Genomic DNA, 17,267 nt, shown 5'->3' with positions numbered 1-17,267 from the left:
CTGTCGTCACTGTAAATGAGGGTAACCTCAGTGTCTTACGAGTTGAAATAAAGGTTTGAAATTAAATGAAATATTTAAGCCATGTGCATCTCTGGCAGCAATTTGAACTTGTAACTTGTCTCTTGTAACCTCCAGAATATGATATTCAAATATAATCCATGACTTTCCCAGAAACAGGACAAAATAATTGGGGAATGTGTCATGAATCATAATGATTATGTGGACTTATATGAGGGTTCTACACCATATCATTATCATTACTGGTGTGTGAAAACCTCATAACGCCGCGTGGAGTTGTCATTGCCTACCCCCCCCCCTTCCTTTTTAAATCACTTGTTGGAACGATGAGATTCACAGCCAACATCATCAAATATCTAACATCTCAACAGTACCTCTCTACCTCATTTTAGCGTTTTTTTTATATTTTTTTGCATTTTGTACATTTTAGTTTAGTATGTTGTCTATTTTTTTACAGCGTTTGGTCTTTACTCTTTAACTTTTTCTTTACTGTATGAAGCACAATCTCAGGAGGGTCATACAGAACCAAGCATTTCCCTATAATTGACATGTACTTTATGTGTGACAAATCAAGTTCTTGAAACTTGAACATGAAACACAATTCAAGAAGATAAGAGCATAGCAATGGATAATAATAATAATACACTTTATTTGTATAGCACTTTTCATACAAGAATTGCAGCTCAAAGTGCTTCACAACAGTAAAAAAATAATAAAAAAAAGACAGGCATAAAATGAGCATCAAAATAGACAAAGTCAAGGTAAGACATTTTCCAAATCACAGTTCTTCACATTAGGATCTAACATCCCAACAGGCTTCTTTGTTTACGGCTCGATCGTCACACATAATATAGAGTAGACCATTTTTAAATAGACAGTAATAAAAGATCAGCAAAATAGTGCAATAGTGAAGTTCAATAAAAGAGTTAGTAAAATAGAATAGACAGATAAAATAATGCAACCGTTTAAAACCTGACAGTCTTTCCTGTTTCATACCCACACAGCTTAAAACCTGACAGTCTTTCCTCCCGTTTGATACCCACACAGCTTAAAACCTGACAGTCTTTCCTCCTGTTTGATACCCACACAGTTTAAAACCTGACAGTCTTTCCTCCCCTTTGATATCCACACAGTTTAAAACCGGACAGTCTTTTCTGTTTGATACCCACACAGTTTAAAACCGGACAGTCTTTCCTCCCGTTTGATACCCACACAGTTTATGTATGTATGTATGTATGTATGTATGTATGTATGTATGTATGTATGTATGTATGTATGTATGTATGTATGTATGTATGTATGTATGTATGTATGTATGTATGTATGTATGTATGTATGTATGTATGTATGTATGTATGTATGTATGTATGTACTATGTATGTATACACTCTATTTTATATAAAAAAAAAAAAAAACATCACAACGCATCCACAGAAGACCGTGATATTGTCCGCGGTCTCATATACAGACCCGTTGATCCAGGAGACGGTGTTGTTGACGCAGATCTTATTGGGGTCTTTCAGCTCCTGGACCTCCAGCTCATAGGCCACGAAGGTGTTCGTCATCATGCCGTAGACCAGGAGCATGAGGGGCGAGGCGGCCCCGTGGACCAGAGTGCACAGCCCCCCCACCACCATCTGCACCTTGTCCCTCCACGAGGCAAAACGGAACTGCAGGGAAGATCAAATCACAAGGTAATGTCCCCATGGGCTGGACAATACTTCTTTAAACAAGTCAAGAAGAAACATCACAATAAATCAAGAACAAAAATCCACCATAAAATCCAAACATGTAACACTCCCCAGCGAAGGTAAGGAAAAACTCACTAAAAACCTAGCAATAGGAAAAAGAACCACAGGCGATGTGGAGGAGAGAAACCTCAGATGGGCCTTTCAAAGGGGGATCCCCCAACTTGGATGTCGTGATAATATAGTGTTGCTATGGATGATGCTATTATGCTATGCTTGCACGTCATGGTACCAAAACACCTCAAAGGCTTAAAAACAAGGCTCCAAACATCACAAAACAAACTGGTCAGACTACTGCTTGGCCTTACTCATAGAACCCACCTCACCCCTGCCCACTTTGACAATCTAGGATGGCTTAGAGTAGACGACAGTAGAGTACAGCAACTTGCAATGGGCCTGGTACACTACACCACAAAGATACCCATGTACCTGTCGAAATACTTCCTAAAGGTCAGTGAAATCCACGACCACAACACCAGAGGGAGTTCCACAAATCACGTTCAACCCAGATTTCGCAATTATGTCACAAACAACAATGTGGAACGCCCTACCCACAGCCGTAAAGGAATGTGAATCTTTACCCTCCTTCAAAACCGCCCTCAAAGAGCACCTACGGGTGGCTGCAATTAGAAACTGGTCCCGGTAAATGTCCAAATCTAGAGATAAAGCTTAGAGAGCTTTCAATTAATAAATGTAAGACCATTTTCAAATATAAGGTGATACATAAATATAAAACTTTATTATAATCCTAATTATATTTTATTATAATATAACTGTATATTACAACTGTGACAAAAATAGAAATGTGTATATGTTTTGTATATTACTGTATATAACTGTACACTATAACTAGCAAACTTCCGTAACCTTTTGTTTTTGCAAAATTATGTTCTGAAACAGTTTTTTTTAAATAATTAAATGTAAAAAGTAGGGCTGTCAGTTTATCGCGTTAATTAGATTAATGAATTACACAGCAAATTATCACGTTATGAAAATTAACTCAAAATTAATAAAAAAAAATTATTATTCTTTAAATATTTTTTAATCTCATTCATTCCATAAGAACGTAGAATACACATTTACAGACTTTTTTTTAATATGGCTCATTTGCATGTTCTTGGTATCTGATTCTAGGGACATCTATGGATCTCAGGGAATGTATTCCCAGTGTCAGAAATACTGTGTCTGTTACTAGGCTTGAGTAAATTGTAATGAACCAAATGAGAATATCAATAATTTTTTTTAAATCTTTGACTGTGAATAATGCTAAAATTGACCAGACCTGAAAAATCTAAGCAAATGAATAAATGGAAGATGATTAAAGGATAACTCCACTTTTTTTTTAAATTAGCTTATTTAACATCTTCCCTGGAGTTAGACAAGAAGATGCATACCTTTTTTGTCTCTGTGCGTGCATTTTAGCTTTGGGAATAGACGCTCCGTTAGCATAGCTTAGCTTCATCACTGGAAGTGGGGGAGGACAGTAGCCTTACAGTGCCTTACAGTGTATTGCAAGGTCTGACATTGACCAAACTTGATATGCATGACCTTGGTGGGCTCTAGGTCAACTCCTGAAAAGGGGGTCAATGTCAGATTTTGCAATCAAAAGTTAGGGGGCTAATAACCCTTGCCATAATTTCAGTGCACCCCTAACTTTTGATTGCAAGGTCTGACATTGACCCCCTTTTCAGGAGTTGACCTAGAGCCCACCAAGGTCATGCATATCAAGTTTGGTCAATGTCAGACCTTGCAATACACTGTAAGGCACTGTAAGGCTACTGTCCTCCCCCACTTCCAGTGATGAAGCTAAGCTATGCTAACGGAGCGTCTATTCCCAAAGCTAAAATGCACGCACAGAGACAAAAAAGGTATGCATCTTCTTGTCTAACTCCAGGGAAGATGTTAAATAAGCTAATTTAAAAAAAAAAGTGGAGTTATCCTTTAAACAGAAGGTTTTGTAGATACAGTACTGAATTCTGCCATCCGGACACATGCCATTTGAAATATGATTATAGAATATTAAATATCAGGCCTAAAATGGTTATGCGATTAAAATGTGATTAATTAGATTAATTAATTAATTACAAATCCTGTAATTAACTAGATTAATTTTTTTAATCGCCCGACAGCACTAGTAAAAAGGGTAGGCAATATAAGCCTTCATGAACACCTTTTCGGTCGTTAAAAAAAAAAAGTGTGTATGTATACTCATTGCTTTGTAAAATAAGACTGACATTTAAAAAAAAACATTCATTCATACTAGCAGTTTGAAACACTTAATTTTGAAAAAGAAAAAGCCACTCCAACTTCTCAGTTTCATCGGACACAACAAAGGTAATCCTTGCATCTGTCTTTCTATTTTGTCATTTGTACACACTTACTAAATTTGAGAAAGAGACGTGAGAACAGGTCTTAGTTTAAATGGATTTGATCGTTAATGAATTGTTTGACAAGAGAGAGTTACCAGCTGAAAGTATCCAACACTCAAGGTGTCCTCTCCTTCCTTCTCATTCCTGCGAAACATAACAGATAAGAGGAAAGCTTATGATTACCTGAAAGGTTAGTTAGAGGCGTTCAATAATCATGAGCCATAATCATGAAAGTATAAACGTACCCATTTTCCTTCTCTGTTAAAAAAGAGAAAAAAGAAAAAAATATATATAATAAATTCAACCTATTTGATGTGATTTGTATATATTCAGCTCGTAACAGAGCCAGCTGCTGGTATGATTGTGCCATTTTCTTGGCTGAAAAAAATAAACAAGTTACTTACTTCCTTCATCTTTCTCTAGTTTTGGAAGATTGAAGGATTTCTTCATGTTTGCTGCTCTGACCCAGTCATTCACGTCTTCGTGGATGATCAGAGGAGCCCAAGAAGAGAAATACAAAACAAAACGTTTCTTCATTGAGCAGTTTTTTCCACAATTGTCAAAACTACAGAATTCAGATTTTAGGGAATGAATGAATGAATGAATGAATGAATGAATGAATGAATGAATGAATGAATGAATGAATGAATGAATGAATGAATGAATGAATGAATGAATGAATGAATGAATGAATGAATGAATTGATGAATGCATGAATGAATGCATGAATGAATGAATGAATGAATGAATGAATGAATGAATGAATGAATGAATGAATGAATGAATGAATGAATGAATGAATGAATGAAAACTTTATTTAACAGATTGCAGAATGGGTACAATACAGTACGGCTCAATACACACAATTGTTAACACATCCACCGCCGGAAACGGCTTACGACGTGTTTCAAGTTCATGCGAATTCTGCCATTCCACGGCGTACAACGTTATTGAGATCATATTACATTTTTTCGTCATGTTATTCATAATTCCCTCACGGAGCCTGGTCTGATGCAGTGGGAGCCTGCACAACTCTGCAAGGCTTCAATACTGCCACCTGGTGGATGATCGGCGAGTTGCAACGGGAAGTGGATCTCTTGTGCATCTGGCAAATGCGTCCGGCACTCGCATATTGTTGCGGGACTGTAAACACACGTCCGTGTGTAGCGATCGCTGCCATAACGCAATAATCGATACGATTTGGCCGTTTATTATGATTATACAAACCGGAAATGGATTTAGGAGATCGCCGTCAAATAAGTTGGATCGTTTTCCTCCAGTCTCATCGGCGAACGGTAAGAGGACGCTGACGTTACTTTCAGCCTGTTTGTTTATTATTATCAATGCAAACTGCTCAGATCAATATATCACCCATACTACATAAAGCATTTACTGACGATCACGGAATTATAAACGACCCCCCCCCCGTTCATCCGCGCATGATAAGTCATAACGTTTAGGATTTTAGTTACTTATAACACCTGGAATGCCCTCCGACTGAAGCTGAAGGTTCTTCCTTCTCTTGCTGCATTTAAAAGTATGATCTCCGACCACTGTGTGTCGACTTGTAACTGTCTTAGCTGATATTTTATTTATTGTGTCTATATGTATGAAATTGCAGATAAACGGTGTCTTGTGTCTGTCGTCACTGTAAATGAGGGTAACCTCAGTGTCTTACGAGTTGAAATAAAGGTTTGAAATTAAATGAAATATTTAAGCCATGTGCATCTCTGGCAGCAATTTGAACTTGTAACTTGTCTCTTGTAACCTCCAGAATATGATATTCAAATATAATCCATGACTTTCCCAGAAACAGGACAAAATAATTGGGGAATGTGTCATGAATCCTAATGATTATGTGGACTTATATGAGGGTTCTACACCATATCATTATCATTACTGGTGTGTGAAAACCTCATAACGCCGCGTGGAGTTGTCATTGCCTACCCCCCCCCCCCCCCTTCCTTTTTAAATCACTTGTTGGAACGATGAGATTCACAGCCAACATCATCAAATATCTAACATCTCAACAGTACCTCTCTACCTCATTTTAGCGTTTTTTTTTTATATTTTTTTGCATTGTGTACATTTTAGTTTAGTATGTTGTCTATTTTTTTACAGCGTTTGGTCTTTACTCTTTAACTTTTTCTTTACAGTATGAAGCACAATCTCAGGAGGGTCATACAGAACCAAGCATTTCCCTATAATTGACATGTACTTTATGTGTGACAAATCAAGTTCTTGAAACTTGAACATGAAACACAATTCAAGAAGATAAGAGCATAGCAATGGATAATAATAATAATAATAATACACTTTATTTGTATAGCACTTTTCATACAAGAATTGCAGCTCAAAGTGCTTCACAACAGTAAAAAAAAAATTAAAAAAGACAGGCATAAAATGAGCATCAAAATAGACAAAGTCAAGGTAAGACATTTTCCAAATCACAGTTCTTCACATTAGAATCTAACATCCCAACAGGCTTCTTTGTTTACGGCTCGATCGTCACACATAATATAGAGTAGACCATTTTTAAATAGACAGTAATAAAAGATCAGCAAAATAGTGCAATAGTGAAGTTCAATAAAAGAGTTAGTAAAAATAGAATAGACAGATAAAATAATGCAACCGTTTAAAACCTGACAGTCTTTCCTGTTTCATACCCACACAGCTTAAAACCTGACAGTCTTTCCTCCCGTTTGATACCCACACAGCTTAAAACCTGACAGTCTTTCCTCCTGTTTGATACCCACACAGTTTAAAACCTGACAGTCTTTCCTCCCCTTTGATATCCACACAGTTTAAAACCGGACAGTCTTTTCTGTTTGATACCCACACAGTTTAAAACCGGACAGTCTTTCCTCCCGTTTGATACCCACACAGTTTAAAACCGGACAGTCTTTCCTCCCGTTTGATACCCACACAGCTTAAAACCGGACAGTCTTTCCTCCCGTTTGATACCCACACAGTTTAAAACCGGACAGTCTTTCCTCCTGTTTGATACCCACACAGCTTAAAAACGGACAGTCTTTCCTCCTGTTTGATACCCACACAGCTTAAAACCTGACAGTCTTTCCTCTTGTTTGATACCCACACAGCTTAAAACCGGACAGTCTTTCCTCCTGTTTGATACCCACACAGCTTAAAACCTGACAGTCTTTCCTCCTGTTTGATTCCCACACAGCTTAAAACCTGACAGTCTTTCCTTCTGTTTGATACCCACACAGTTTAAAACCGGACAGTCTTTTCTTTATGATACCCACACAGTTTAAAACCGGACAGTCTTTTCTGTTTGATACCCACACAGTATAAACCTGACAGTCGTTCTCTCTGTTTGATGCCCACACAGTTTAAAACCTGACAGTTGTTCTCTCTGTTTGATACCCACACAGTTTAAAACCTGACAGTCGTTCTCTCTGTTTGATGCCCACACAGTTTAAAACCTGACAGTCTTTTCTGTTTGATACCCACACAGTTTAAAACCTGACAGTCTTTTCTGTTTGATACCCACACAGTTTAAAACCGGACAGTTTAAAACCGGACAGTTTTTTCTGTTTGATACCCACACAGTTTAAAACCGGACAGTCTTTTCTGTTTGATACCCACACAGTTTAAAACCTGACAGTCTTTTCTGTTTGATACCCACACTGTTTAAAACCTGACAGTCTTTTCTGTTTGATACCCACACAGCTTAAAACCTGACAGTCTTTCCTCCTGTTTGATACCCACACAGCTTAAAACCTGACAGTATTTCCTCCTGTTTGATACCCAAAAGGACGCCAACTGTACCTGTTGTATTAGTACTAGTCCACTTCTCAAGGACGTCCTGGTCACCGCAGCCTCGGACCTCCGACACTGAAGACCACGGCAGGGGATTCCTATCTCGTTCTGAATGTAACCTATGCCTGTCCTCTCCCCCGTTATATGTCTCCATTAGACTGATAAGAGAGCGTCCTGACCTCAACCAGACGGTCTTTGTGAGCCAAAAGTACAGTGATCGAAGCCGAGTTAATGTGCACAAGAATGTAATGATTGATACCAGTTTGATATCAATATGCATTGTTGTTGTTTTCCTACCGTGACAAAGCAAAAGCGGTGCAAACAATTATTTCATATTTGGAATGTACCAGTGTACTTACCCAGGAGTATTTCAGAGTCAAACTGGAGAAGTGGATAATCTGTAAACTATTCAAGTGATATTAGATAGATAGTGTACTGGCAAGAACACATGGAAATATGGGTTTTCATTATTAAAGCTATAGATGCACTATGTAACCTGGGGAGAGAGGTTTGTTTACCTTCACAGAGCCTGAAATTCGTTTGCAAAACATATTAGATTAAATTAAATTAAATTAAATTAAATTAAATTAAATTAAATTAAATTAAATTAAATTAAATTAAATTAAATTAAATTAAATTAAATTAAATTAAATTAAATTAAATTAAATTCGATTCGATTCAATTAGATTAAAATGTATTATCATACAGCACAACTACAATGAAAATAAATTTGGCGTCCAACCAGAGTGCAAATGTGACAAAGTGCAACAGTAATATACAATGTACAGGTGATTAAACTGCGTATAAAATATATTAATTGGTACTACGGACTGAGTAATAGTGCTAATCAGATGTATGTACAGAGTTGTAGTATTAATATGTACCGTGATACAGGTATAAAGACAGTAAGTCATACTGGCCAGCAGCGTAAGAGTAGGTAAGGGATATGTACAGATATAGATATAGTATCTACAGATATGTAAAAAGGATTATATGCAGGTATGAACAGACAGATGTGGATATATATATATATATATATATATATATATATATATATATATATATATATATATATATATCCACATCTGTCTGTATACATACCTATATATATTTATGTATATTTCTTCAGTTAGTTATAGTAAATTATATTACAAAAACCATGGTACGGTTTTGAAGTCAAGGTTCGGTACGGTTTTTCGGTACAGTGGGGGAACGTTTGGCTTTCCATGTTCCACTCAGGGGTGATGTAGTGTGCAGTAACTAATTGTACTTGTAGGGCTGTCAACGAATATTCTATATTGAAATTAATAATCGACTTGTAATCTTTTTTTATTTTTTTTTATATTACAGGTAATCTCTCAGTGTTCTGTGTGGGTTGAACGAACACCCGGCCTTTTGCACGAATTATGTACTTGAGTTTGGAATTAAATTCTGCACGCAAAAAACAGTTCTGCATGTGCGGTCGTTAGTGGTTATTATACAACGGCATGCAAATTTCTCGATTCTGATTGGCTGAAACAGTCCATTTACACGTATGTATATAATAGGGCACAATCCACGCTCTTGGTCCCAGGACCCGCCCACAACCGAATCACATCACTCCGCCGTGCAGATTCTTCGGAGAAAACAAGATGGCGGACAATAATCTTTAACAAATGGATATGTTGATAGCGTCATAACGACTAAATATAAAGCGATTCTGTCACGACGAATGTCTTAGTCCTTTAAACAATGTTGGATGATGTAATTGATGGGTCATGAGTCACTGTAGAACGAAAGAAAAATCGCGGATTGATTGATTGATTATTTGCAATTTTATTTAAAATTTCTTCTTCCTTCCCCCTGACTGCAGAGCTCACTCTCACACTGTCTGGCACGCACGCACACCCACCCACCTCCACCCCCACCCCCACCCCCCCCCCACCCCCCCCACCCCCCCCCCCCCACACACACACACACACACACACACACACACACACACACACACACACACACACACACACACACACACACACACACACACACACACACACACACACACACACACACACACCTGTCTGCAACGGCGGGGGAGAGTCAGACTGAGAGAGAAGCAGCTGAGTGCTGCGCTGTTTTAAGTGAGCATGGTCTATTGAATTGATTGATTGGTTGATTGCTAATTTTATTGCTGTACGCCTGGTTTCCAACTGGTTAAGTTTAGGCCCTCTAAAGTAGGTTTAAAAAAATAAATAAAAAAATAGGGCGAAGAAAACTTTTTTTCCCCTATAGGGCAAAGAAAACTTTTTAATTTGTTTTACCTACTTTCTATAGAAGCATCTAAGAATGAAGTTCTATAGAAAGTAGGTCTGCATACCCTTAACAATTGTGTGTATTGAGCCGTACTGTATTGTACCCATTCTGCATCTGGTAATAAAATGTTCAATCAATCATTCCAATAACACACAGTTGGATGTGTTAGTTTGTTGGATCCGTTGGATGCACTTCCGAGCTGCTTCCACATGGAGGCAACTTCTCTCAATCATTCCAATAACACACAGTTGGATGTGTTAGTTGGTTGGATGCACTTCCGAGCTGCTTCCACATGGAGGCAACTTCTCTCAATCATTCCAATAACACACAGTTGGATGTGTTAGTTGGTTGGATGCACTTCCGAGCTGCTTCCACATGGAGGCAACTTCTCTCAATCATTCCAATAACACACAGTTGGATGTGTTAGTTGGTTGGATGCACTTCCGAGTTGCTTCCACATGGAGGCAACTTCTCTCAATCATTCCAATAACACACAGTTGGATGTGTTAGTTGGTTGGATGCACTTCCGAGCTGCTTCCACATGGAGGCAACTTGTCTTTTTTGTTGTTGTGGGAACAACTTTTTCTGGCGGATGGTTTTTTCAATAAATCTTCGATTAATGTGTGTTTATTGTATAGCAATAAGGTTGGATGAATGTGGCAGTTGTATAAAAGCATTACACCACTTGCAGTCGTGACCACCCCGACCACCCCTAGACCACCCCGACCACCCCTAGGCATGGTTTATTGTTCACAAACCACTCCTGCGCGTGATGTAATGCTTAATTAACATACCGTTTTATTTGTTCGGTACACAGCCGTAATGAACCTAAGGTCAAGTAGTGAAACGGTTCGGTACGGATACGTGTACCTTTACACCCCTTCACTTTTACCCGTTCACTCACACATTCACACATTCACACACTGATGGCAGAGGAGACCATACAAGGTGCTGCTCAACCTGCTCATCGGGAGCAATTAGGGTTAAGTGTCTTGCTCAAGGACACATCGACACGCTGCCCGGGAGGAGCGGGAATCGAACCGGGAACCTCCGGATTGCCAGACAACTGCTCTGCCTCCCGAGCCACTGTCACCCCCCCCCCCCCCCCCTGAAATCTCTTGGACCACGATATTGGATCTCGATGCGATTCGACCTCAGGATCGATGTATTCTGCGATGCACATCGATGCATTATTGTTACACACCCCTAGTTAACATATTAGAACACATCTTCTATCCCCAGGCCATCAGGATGCTCAATGACTCCATGTAACACTAACTCATCATCTGCACTCATCATTGCACACACATCCACATACACACACTCACTTTTAAACAAACACTCACCTTAACACTACATTATATTGATCCATTTATTAGAGATTTGCACTACATTCATACCTCATTTGCACCTTACCTTAGAGTTTTGTACCTCATTGTCTGCATTTTTACTCATTGTACTTAGGTTGTACTTTAGATTGTATAGTGTATAGTGTTATTCCTCTTCTACTTACTTTTTACTGTATGAAGCACACTCTCAGGGGCTCACACAGAACCAGGCATTTGACCGTAAAGTAGGGCTGTCTTAAATACTTTGAAGCTTCATTCGATGGGCATGGGATTCGAATATGAAAATAGAATTTGAATATATAAATTTTTTTTATTTATTTTTTGTGTGTGCAAAATCAACTCTGCCTCTCTTTGTTAATTACAACAAGCAATGCTGTTTGTTATTTAAGATGAGGTCGGACTCTGCACTGACAGATTTGTGTTCATTGTGCTGCTTTTATAAAGCCTCAAATGACGGCTTACAATATTTCATGAAAGCAAAGTGTTTTGTGTTTGTCTAAGATTTAAAAAGGTTTAAACTTTACAGCACTGACAAAGTTGAACAAAGTGCTCTACAAGTCCCACAACATAAAATATTTTTTTTTAAATAATAAAAATATATATATATATATATATATATATATATTTATAATCTTTTTTTATTATAATTTTTTTTATCTCAAAGCTTCGAATCTTGGCCCCAAAGGTTCGAATTCCAAAAAAATATTCGAAGGTCAGCCCTACCATAAAGTACATGTATTTTATACGTGACAAATAATATAAACAAACTTGAACTTTCACTCCTCACCACGCGCAGGGGTGTAAAAAGTACTCAGAAATTATACTTAAGTGAAAGTATGGGTACTGTCTCAAAATCTGACTCAAGTAAAAGTCAAAGTATCTGGCTAAAAAACACACTTGAGTAAAAGTCAAAAAGTCCTACTTTTAAATGTACTTAAGTACTAAAAAGTAAAAGTACATTTATTTTTAAAGGGATAGACCAGGGGTCTCAAACTCATTCCATTGTGGGCCAAGTTTTCATTTTAACTATACATTGCACCAGGTGAGTTAGTTGAAGAGGTGAGCCAATTAGTGAAATCATCAGCTGGTGTTTAGGCAAGGCTGGAATGAAACCAAGCATACACTCTGCCCACAATGGAACGTGTTCTGTGATAGACAATGCTGAAATGAAAGAACAGAGGACACTTTTTTTTGCATTAAAATTATTTAATGCACTTCTCCATTGAAGGTAAACTAACATGGACGGCATTCACATCACACCATGAATAATATCACAATATTAATATTAAAAACAGAATGGTGTATTCTGAATAATAGCATAATGCGGATTTTGTACTCCAAGTGAATGTCGTTTAAGGCACTGACCAAAACATTGAAAGTATGGGAGCCCTTCAGTCTTCTGCAGGCAAGTGCAGCAGAACGCCTTTCAAAGCTTTCAGTGTCGATCCAGTGAGCGGTTACCCCAATGAAACTTCTTTGTTGGGATGTCCAGCAATCCATTCAACTTCACTCATAGCAGCAGTGACTTTCTCTTTCATGGTTTGAGCAGCTTTGCTGATCTTCGAGTGGACAGTGGGCCTGAGTCGTAATGACGTTAGTGCTTGGTCGCAAACCATTTATTAGGTTTTTGAATGATGGCAACTCAACAACACTATAATGTTGGAGTCCTTGAACTATGTATTTTTTATGTAGATAGGGCCATGGATGTTTGCCTTGTCCGTCCACGCTGTCGCCGACCGTTTTGTCCTCTTCATCACTCATTGTGGCCATCTTCTATGGCTTGTCACTCTGACTGTCTATTCTTCTGATAACAGGTGTTTAATCAAAGATCCCCGCTTTCTAGTCTGCTTCTAGGCTTGCACAAGGATCAATCAGCATGGCTATGGGCGGGTTCATTTTCCATTGATGGGGATTTGATTGGCTGTTTACCTGCGGTCGCAGGATTAATAACATTAGCGTTAGATTGGCCAGATAAACAATTCAAATATACTAATTAAAATGGTTGGACCTGCGAGATTTGTACTTTGTACTTTGTAGGTCTGCATTTTAAATGTAAGGAGTAAAAAGTATGTTTTTTTTCTCTGAAATGTAATGGAGTAAAAGTACAAAGTATACAAACCTAATAATACTTGAGTAAAGTACAAATCCCCCAAAACAGTACTTAAGTATTGTAACGAAGTACAATTACTCAAGTACTTTACACCCCTGTCATGCGAGAGAAGAGCCTGAGTGTCTCCAGGTCCTCCAGGATGTTGCTGTTCTTGGTGGTGATGAGGACCATGTAGAGCTTCTCCAGCGGCTGGTAGATGTAGCGCACGCTCTCTGTCTCCACAAAGGTGTGCTGCTTGCCCGTGTTCATCAGCTTGGGGAAGGCGGCCAGGAGGCCCTCGATGCGCGTCCGGGTCATTTCCACGAACTGCCATGACACAATGGCCTTCCCTGCCTTGGTGCACACTGCCGCAGCCAACAGCACCTGCCGACGCGGAGGGAGGCGGTTAGTAGGCACAATCTATAGACCGGCAGAACAGAGTGGCTTCTATGACACACTTGATGGGTGTTTAGCTGGGGTGGAGGGTGTAGAAAAATTCTTATTGGGGACTGGAACACGTATATTCTGCGTAAAGCAGCACCCGTCTTCAAGGCCTTCAGTGGGTTTTCTGATCTGCACGGTTTCAGCCAGCTAATCACCCAACCCACAAGGGTATGTGATTCAACACAAACCACCATTGACCTCATTTTGACCTCTGACAAGTCCATGATCTCCAATAAAGGGGTGATAGCATGCGGGTTAAGTGATCATTATATGATTTTCTGTACCCGCAAAAAGCTAAAACAGAAGGCCGGCTGTCACAAAAGTGACAAAACAGTCACATCTAGAGACCTCAAAACCTACTCTAGAGAGGCCTTTAACCTTGAACTGGAGAGCATGGACTGGTCAGATGAACTCAGTGGTACACAGGTTGAAGAAACATGGCTTGGATTCAAAACCAAATTCACAACAATACTAGACAACATGGCACCCCTAAGAACCACCAGGGTTAAAAATTACGTTGAGCCGTCACATGGATGCACACTGAAATACAGGCCACTATGAAAACCAAAGACAAAAAATGGTCTGAACTTCATAAAAGCCAGACAAATCTTTCCAAAAGCTCAAACAGTGAACTCCAAGCCCACGTGGTTGAACAAAAAATTCTAAGAAACGGACTAAGAAATTACGTAAACACCATGATCAAAACCGCAAAAAAAAATCATCAATGACAAAACTGAGGAAAACAAAAACAAACCATGTGAATTACTCAATAATCAACTATGCTGCAGTAAAAAACTTAAAACCAGATTCTCAAACATAAACATAAAGACGGACAACACGCTCATCACAGACTGGATGTAGCCAATTACTTAAACATCTTCTTCACAAACATAGCCACAACACTGGTAAACAAACTACCCTCCCACTCAGGGCATTATGGGGTAGAACACATATTAGCATACTACAAAAACCTAGGGGTCTGCAAAGACGACTTCAAACTAGAAATGGTAACAACCGATGAGGTACTAAAAAAACTGAGCGCCCTCCAACCTAACAAGGCCACTGGCCATGACAATATCCCCTCCAAATTCCTCAGAGACTCAGCAGCCGCCATCACCCCAGTCATCACACACATAATAAACCTCTCCATAAAAATTGTGAGAGTGACCCCTCTGCACAAAAATGGCAGCAAATTAGACCCAGGCAACTACCGCCCTGTTTCTATTCTTACCTCCATCTCGAAAGTCATGGAGAAAATAGTCTACGAACAGGTTGAAAAGTACCTGGCAGAAAAAAATCTAATCTACGAATTCCAATCTGGCTTCAGAACATCCCACTCCACTGACACATGCCTTCTCTATTTGAACGACCACATCAAACAAGAGGTGGACGCGGGCAAATACTGCGGTATGGTCATGCTGGACCTACAAAAGGCCTTCGACACTGTCAATCACTCCATTCTGATTGACAAGCTAAAAGCAATTGGTTTTGATCTATCAGTGAGCTGGATACAATCCTACCTGGAAGGGAGAGAACAGATGGTGGAGGTAAACGGTACTCTACCCCCCCCCCCCCCTCACAGTGAGAGTGGTGTTCCACAAGGAAGCATACTAGGACCGCTACTGTTCCTAATTTATGCAAATTACATGTCGTCAGCTTGTGACTGCAACTTGTTCCTGTTTGCGGATGACTCAGCCCTGCTGGTCTCTGACAAGAACAAGTTGCAGGTTGAAAAAACCCTCAGCTCGGAACTAGGCAAAATCTGCATATGGCTCGCTGATAACAAACTATTACACCTAGGCAAAACAGAGTCCATTCTCTTCGGTTCAAATAACAAACTCAGCAAGACCGACGGCTTCTCAGTTACAGTGGGTGACAATATTGTCACAAGGAAAGATGAAATTACCTACCTGGGTTGAGGTTCCATCCTAGAGGCAAATCTTTCCTGTGACAAAATGGCATCCAATGTAATAAAAAAAAGTCAACCAATTAACTAGATTCTTGTACCGCATCAGGGCTGGGCGATATAACGATAAATATCGCGATATATTTTAATAATTGATATCGAATATCGGAAGAAAAAAAATCGAAAAATCTTTCTTTTTTTTATTTCTTTTTTTTTTGTGACCTGCAACATGGCAGTTTTAAAACCAGAGACAGTGGACAGACTTGTCTTTCTTGTCTGCAACTTAAAGTAATGGCTTTGCTTGTCCAAATGACAATACTGACCAAATTGAGATTTATTTATTATTTCTTATAACTGGTCAGACTTCTACTTGACCTTACCCCTAGAACCCACCTCACCCCTGCCCACTTTGACTACCTAGGATGGCTTAGAGTAGACAACAGAGTACAGCAACTTTCAATGGGCCTGGTCTACAAGATACACTACACGACTAAGGTACCCATGTACATGTCAAAATACTTCCCAAAGGTCAGTGAATACCACGATCACAACACCAGAGGGAGCTCCACAAATCATGTTAAACCCAGATTCGGCTCAAACAAGAGACTAAACACGTTTCGCAATTATGCCACATCAATGTGGAACGCCCTACCCAAGGCTGTAAAGGAATGTGAATCCATTACATACCCACATTCAAAACCACTCTCAAAGAGCACCTACGGGAGGCTGCAATTCAAAACTGGCCCCCGTAAATGTCCAAACCCCCCCCCCACCCCCTCCTTATAGACAGTCTCCTCCCCACCGTATGTATGTATTCTCTCCCCGCCGTATGTATATTTCTCCCACCCACCCCCTCCTAATGTACAGTCTCCTCCCCATCATATGTATATATTCTCTGTCAGGATCTATGGGTAACAGTACTGTATATTTGCATATCGTATATGTCACAAATGTAACAGTACTATATACCTGTCTGTCATGCATGTCCCTATGTCATAAATGTCATGTATGTCATATATGTTGTGTATGTCATAAATGTCACTATGAATTGAAAATGGGGGACCCTGATGTAAACAAGACGAAAGTCTTTCTCTGGTCTGCATCCTCTTAACAATTGTGTGTATTGAGCCGTACTGTATTGTCACTACCTTATGCATACTGCACCTTATGTGATACTGTGAATACTGTATATTTCAGTTAGTCAGATAGTAAATTATATTGACTTATTTGTTTACACTGTTTGTGTTGTTTTTACTACCTGTACCCCCCCCC

The 17,267-nt window shown here is 39.2% G+C and overlaps 1 protein-coding gene across 1 annotated transcript in view; it reads right to left on the bottom strand.

The window, feature by feature from the left end:
- The window catches only part of abcb11a (ATP-binding cassette, sub-family B (MDR/TAP), member 11a), a gene marked incomplete at both ends in the record, with an annotated part of 324,913 nt that overhangs the window by 276,671 nt on the left and 30,975 nt on the right, over positions 1–17,267 (bottom strand). The window contains 2 exons of the mRNA XM_084314361.1: positions 4,231–4,279; positions 13,758–14,029. Of these exons, the coding sequence (XP_084170487.1) occupies positions 4,231–4,279; positions 13,758–14,029 (321 nt within the window). The remainder of the gene's footprint in view (positions 1–4,230; positions 4,280–13,757; positions 14,030–17,267) is intronic.

The sequence above is a fragment of the Notolepis coatsorum genome, assembly GCF_963971535.1.
Source record: "Notolepis coatsorum genome assembly, chromosome: 5".
Lineage (NCBI taxonomy): Eukaryota > Metazoa > Chordata > Actinopteri > Aulopiformes > Paralepididae > Notolepis > Notolepis coatsorum.
Note: the sequence above shows the minus strand (reverse complement) of the source record. Positions and strands in the feature narration are given on the sequence as shown.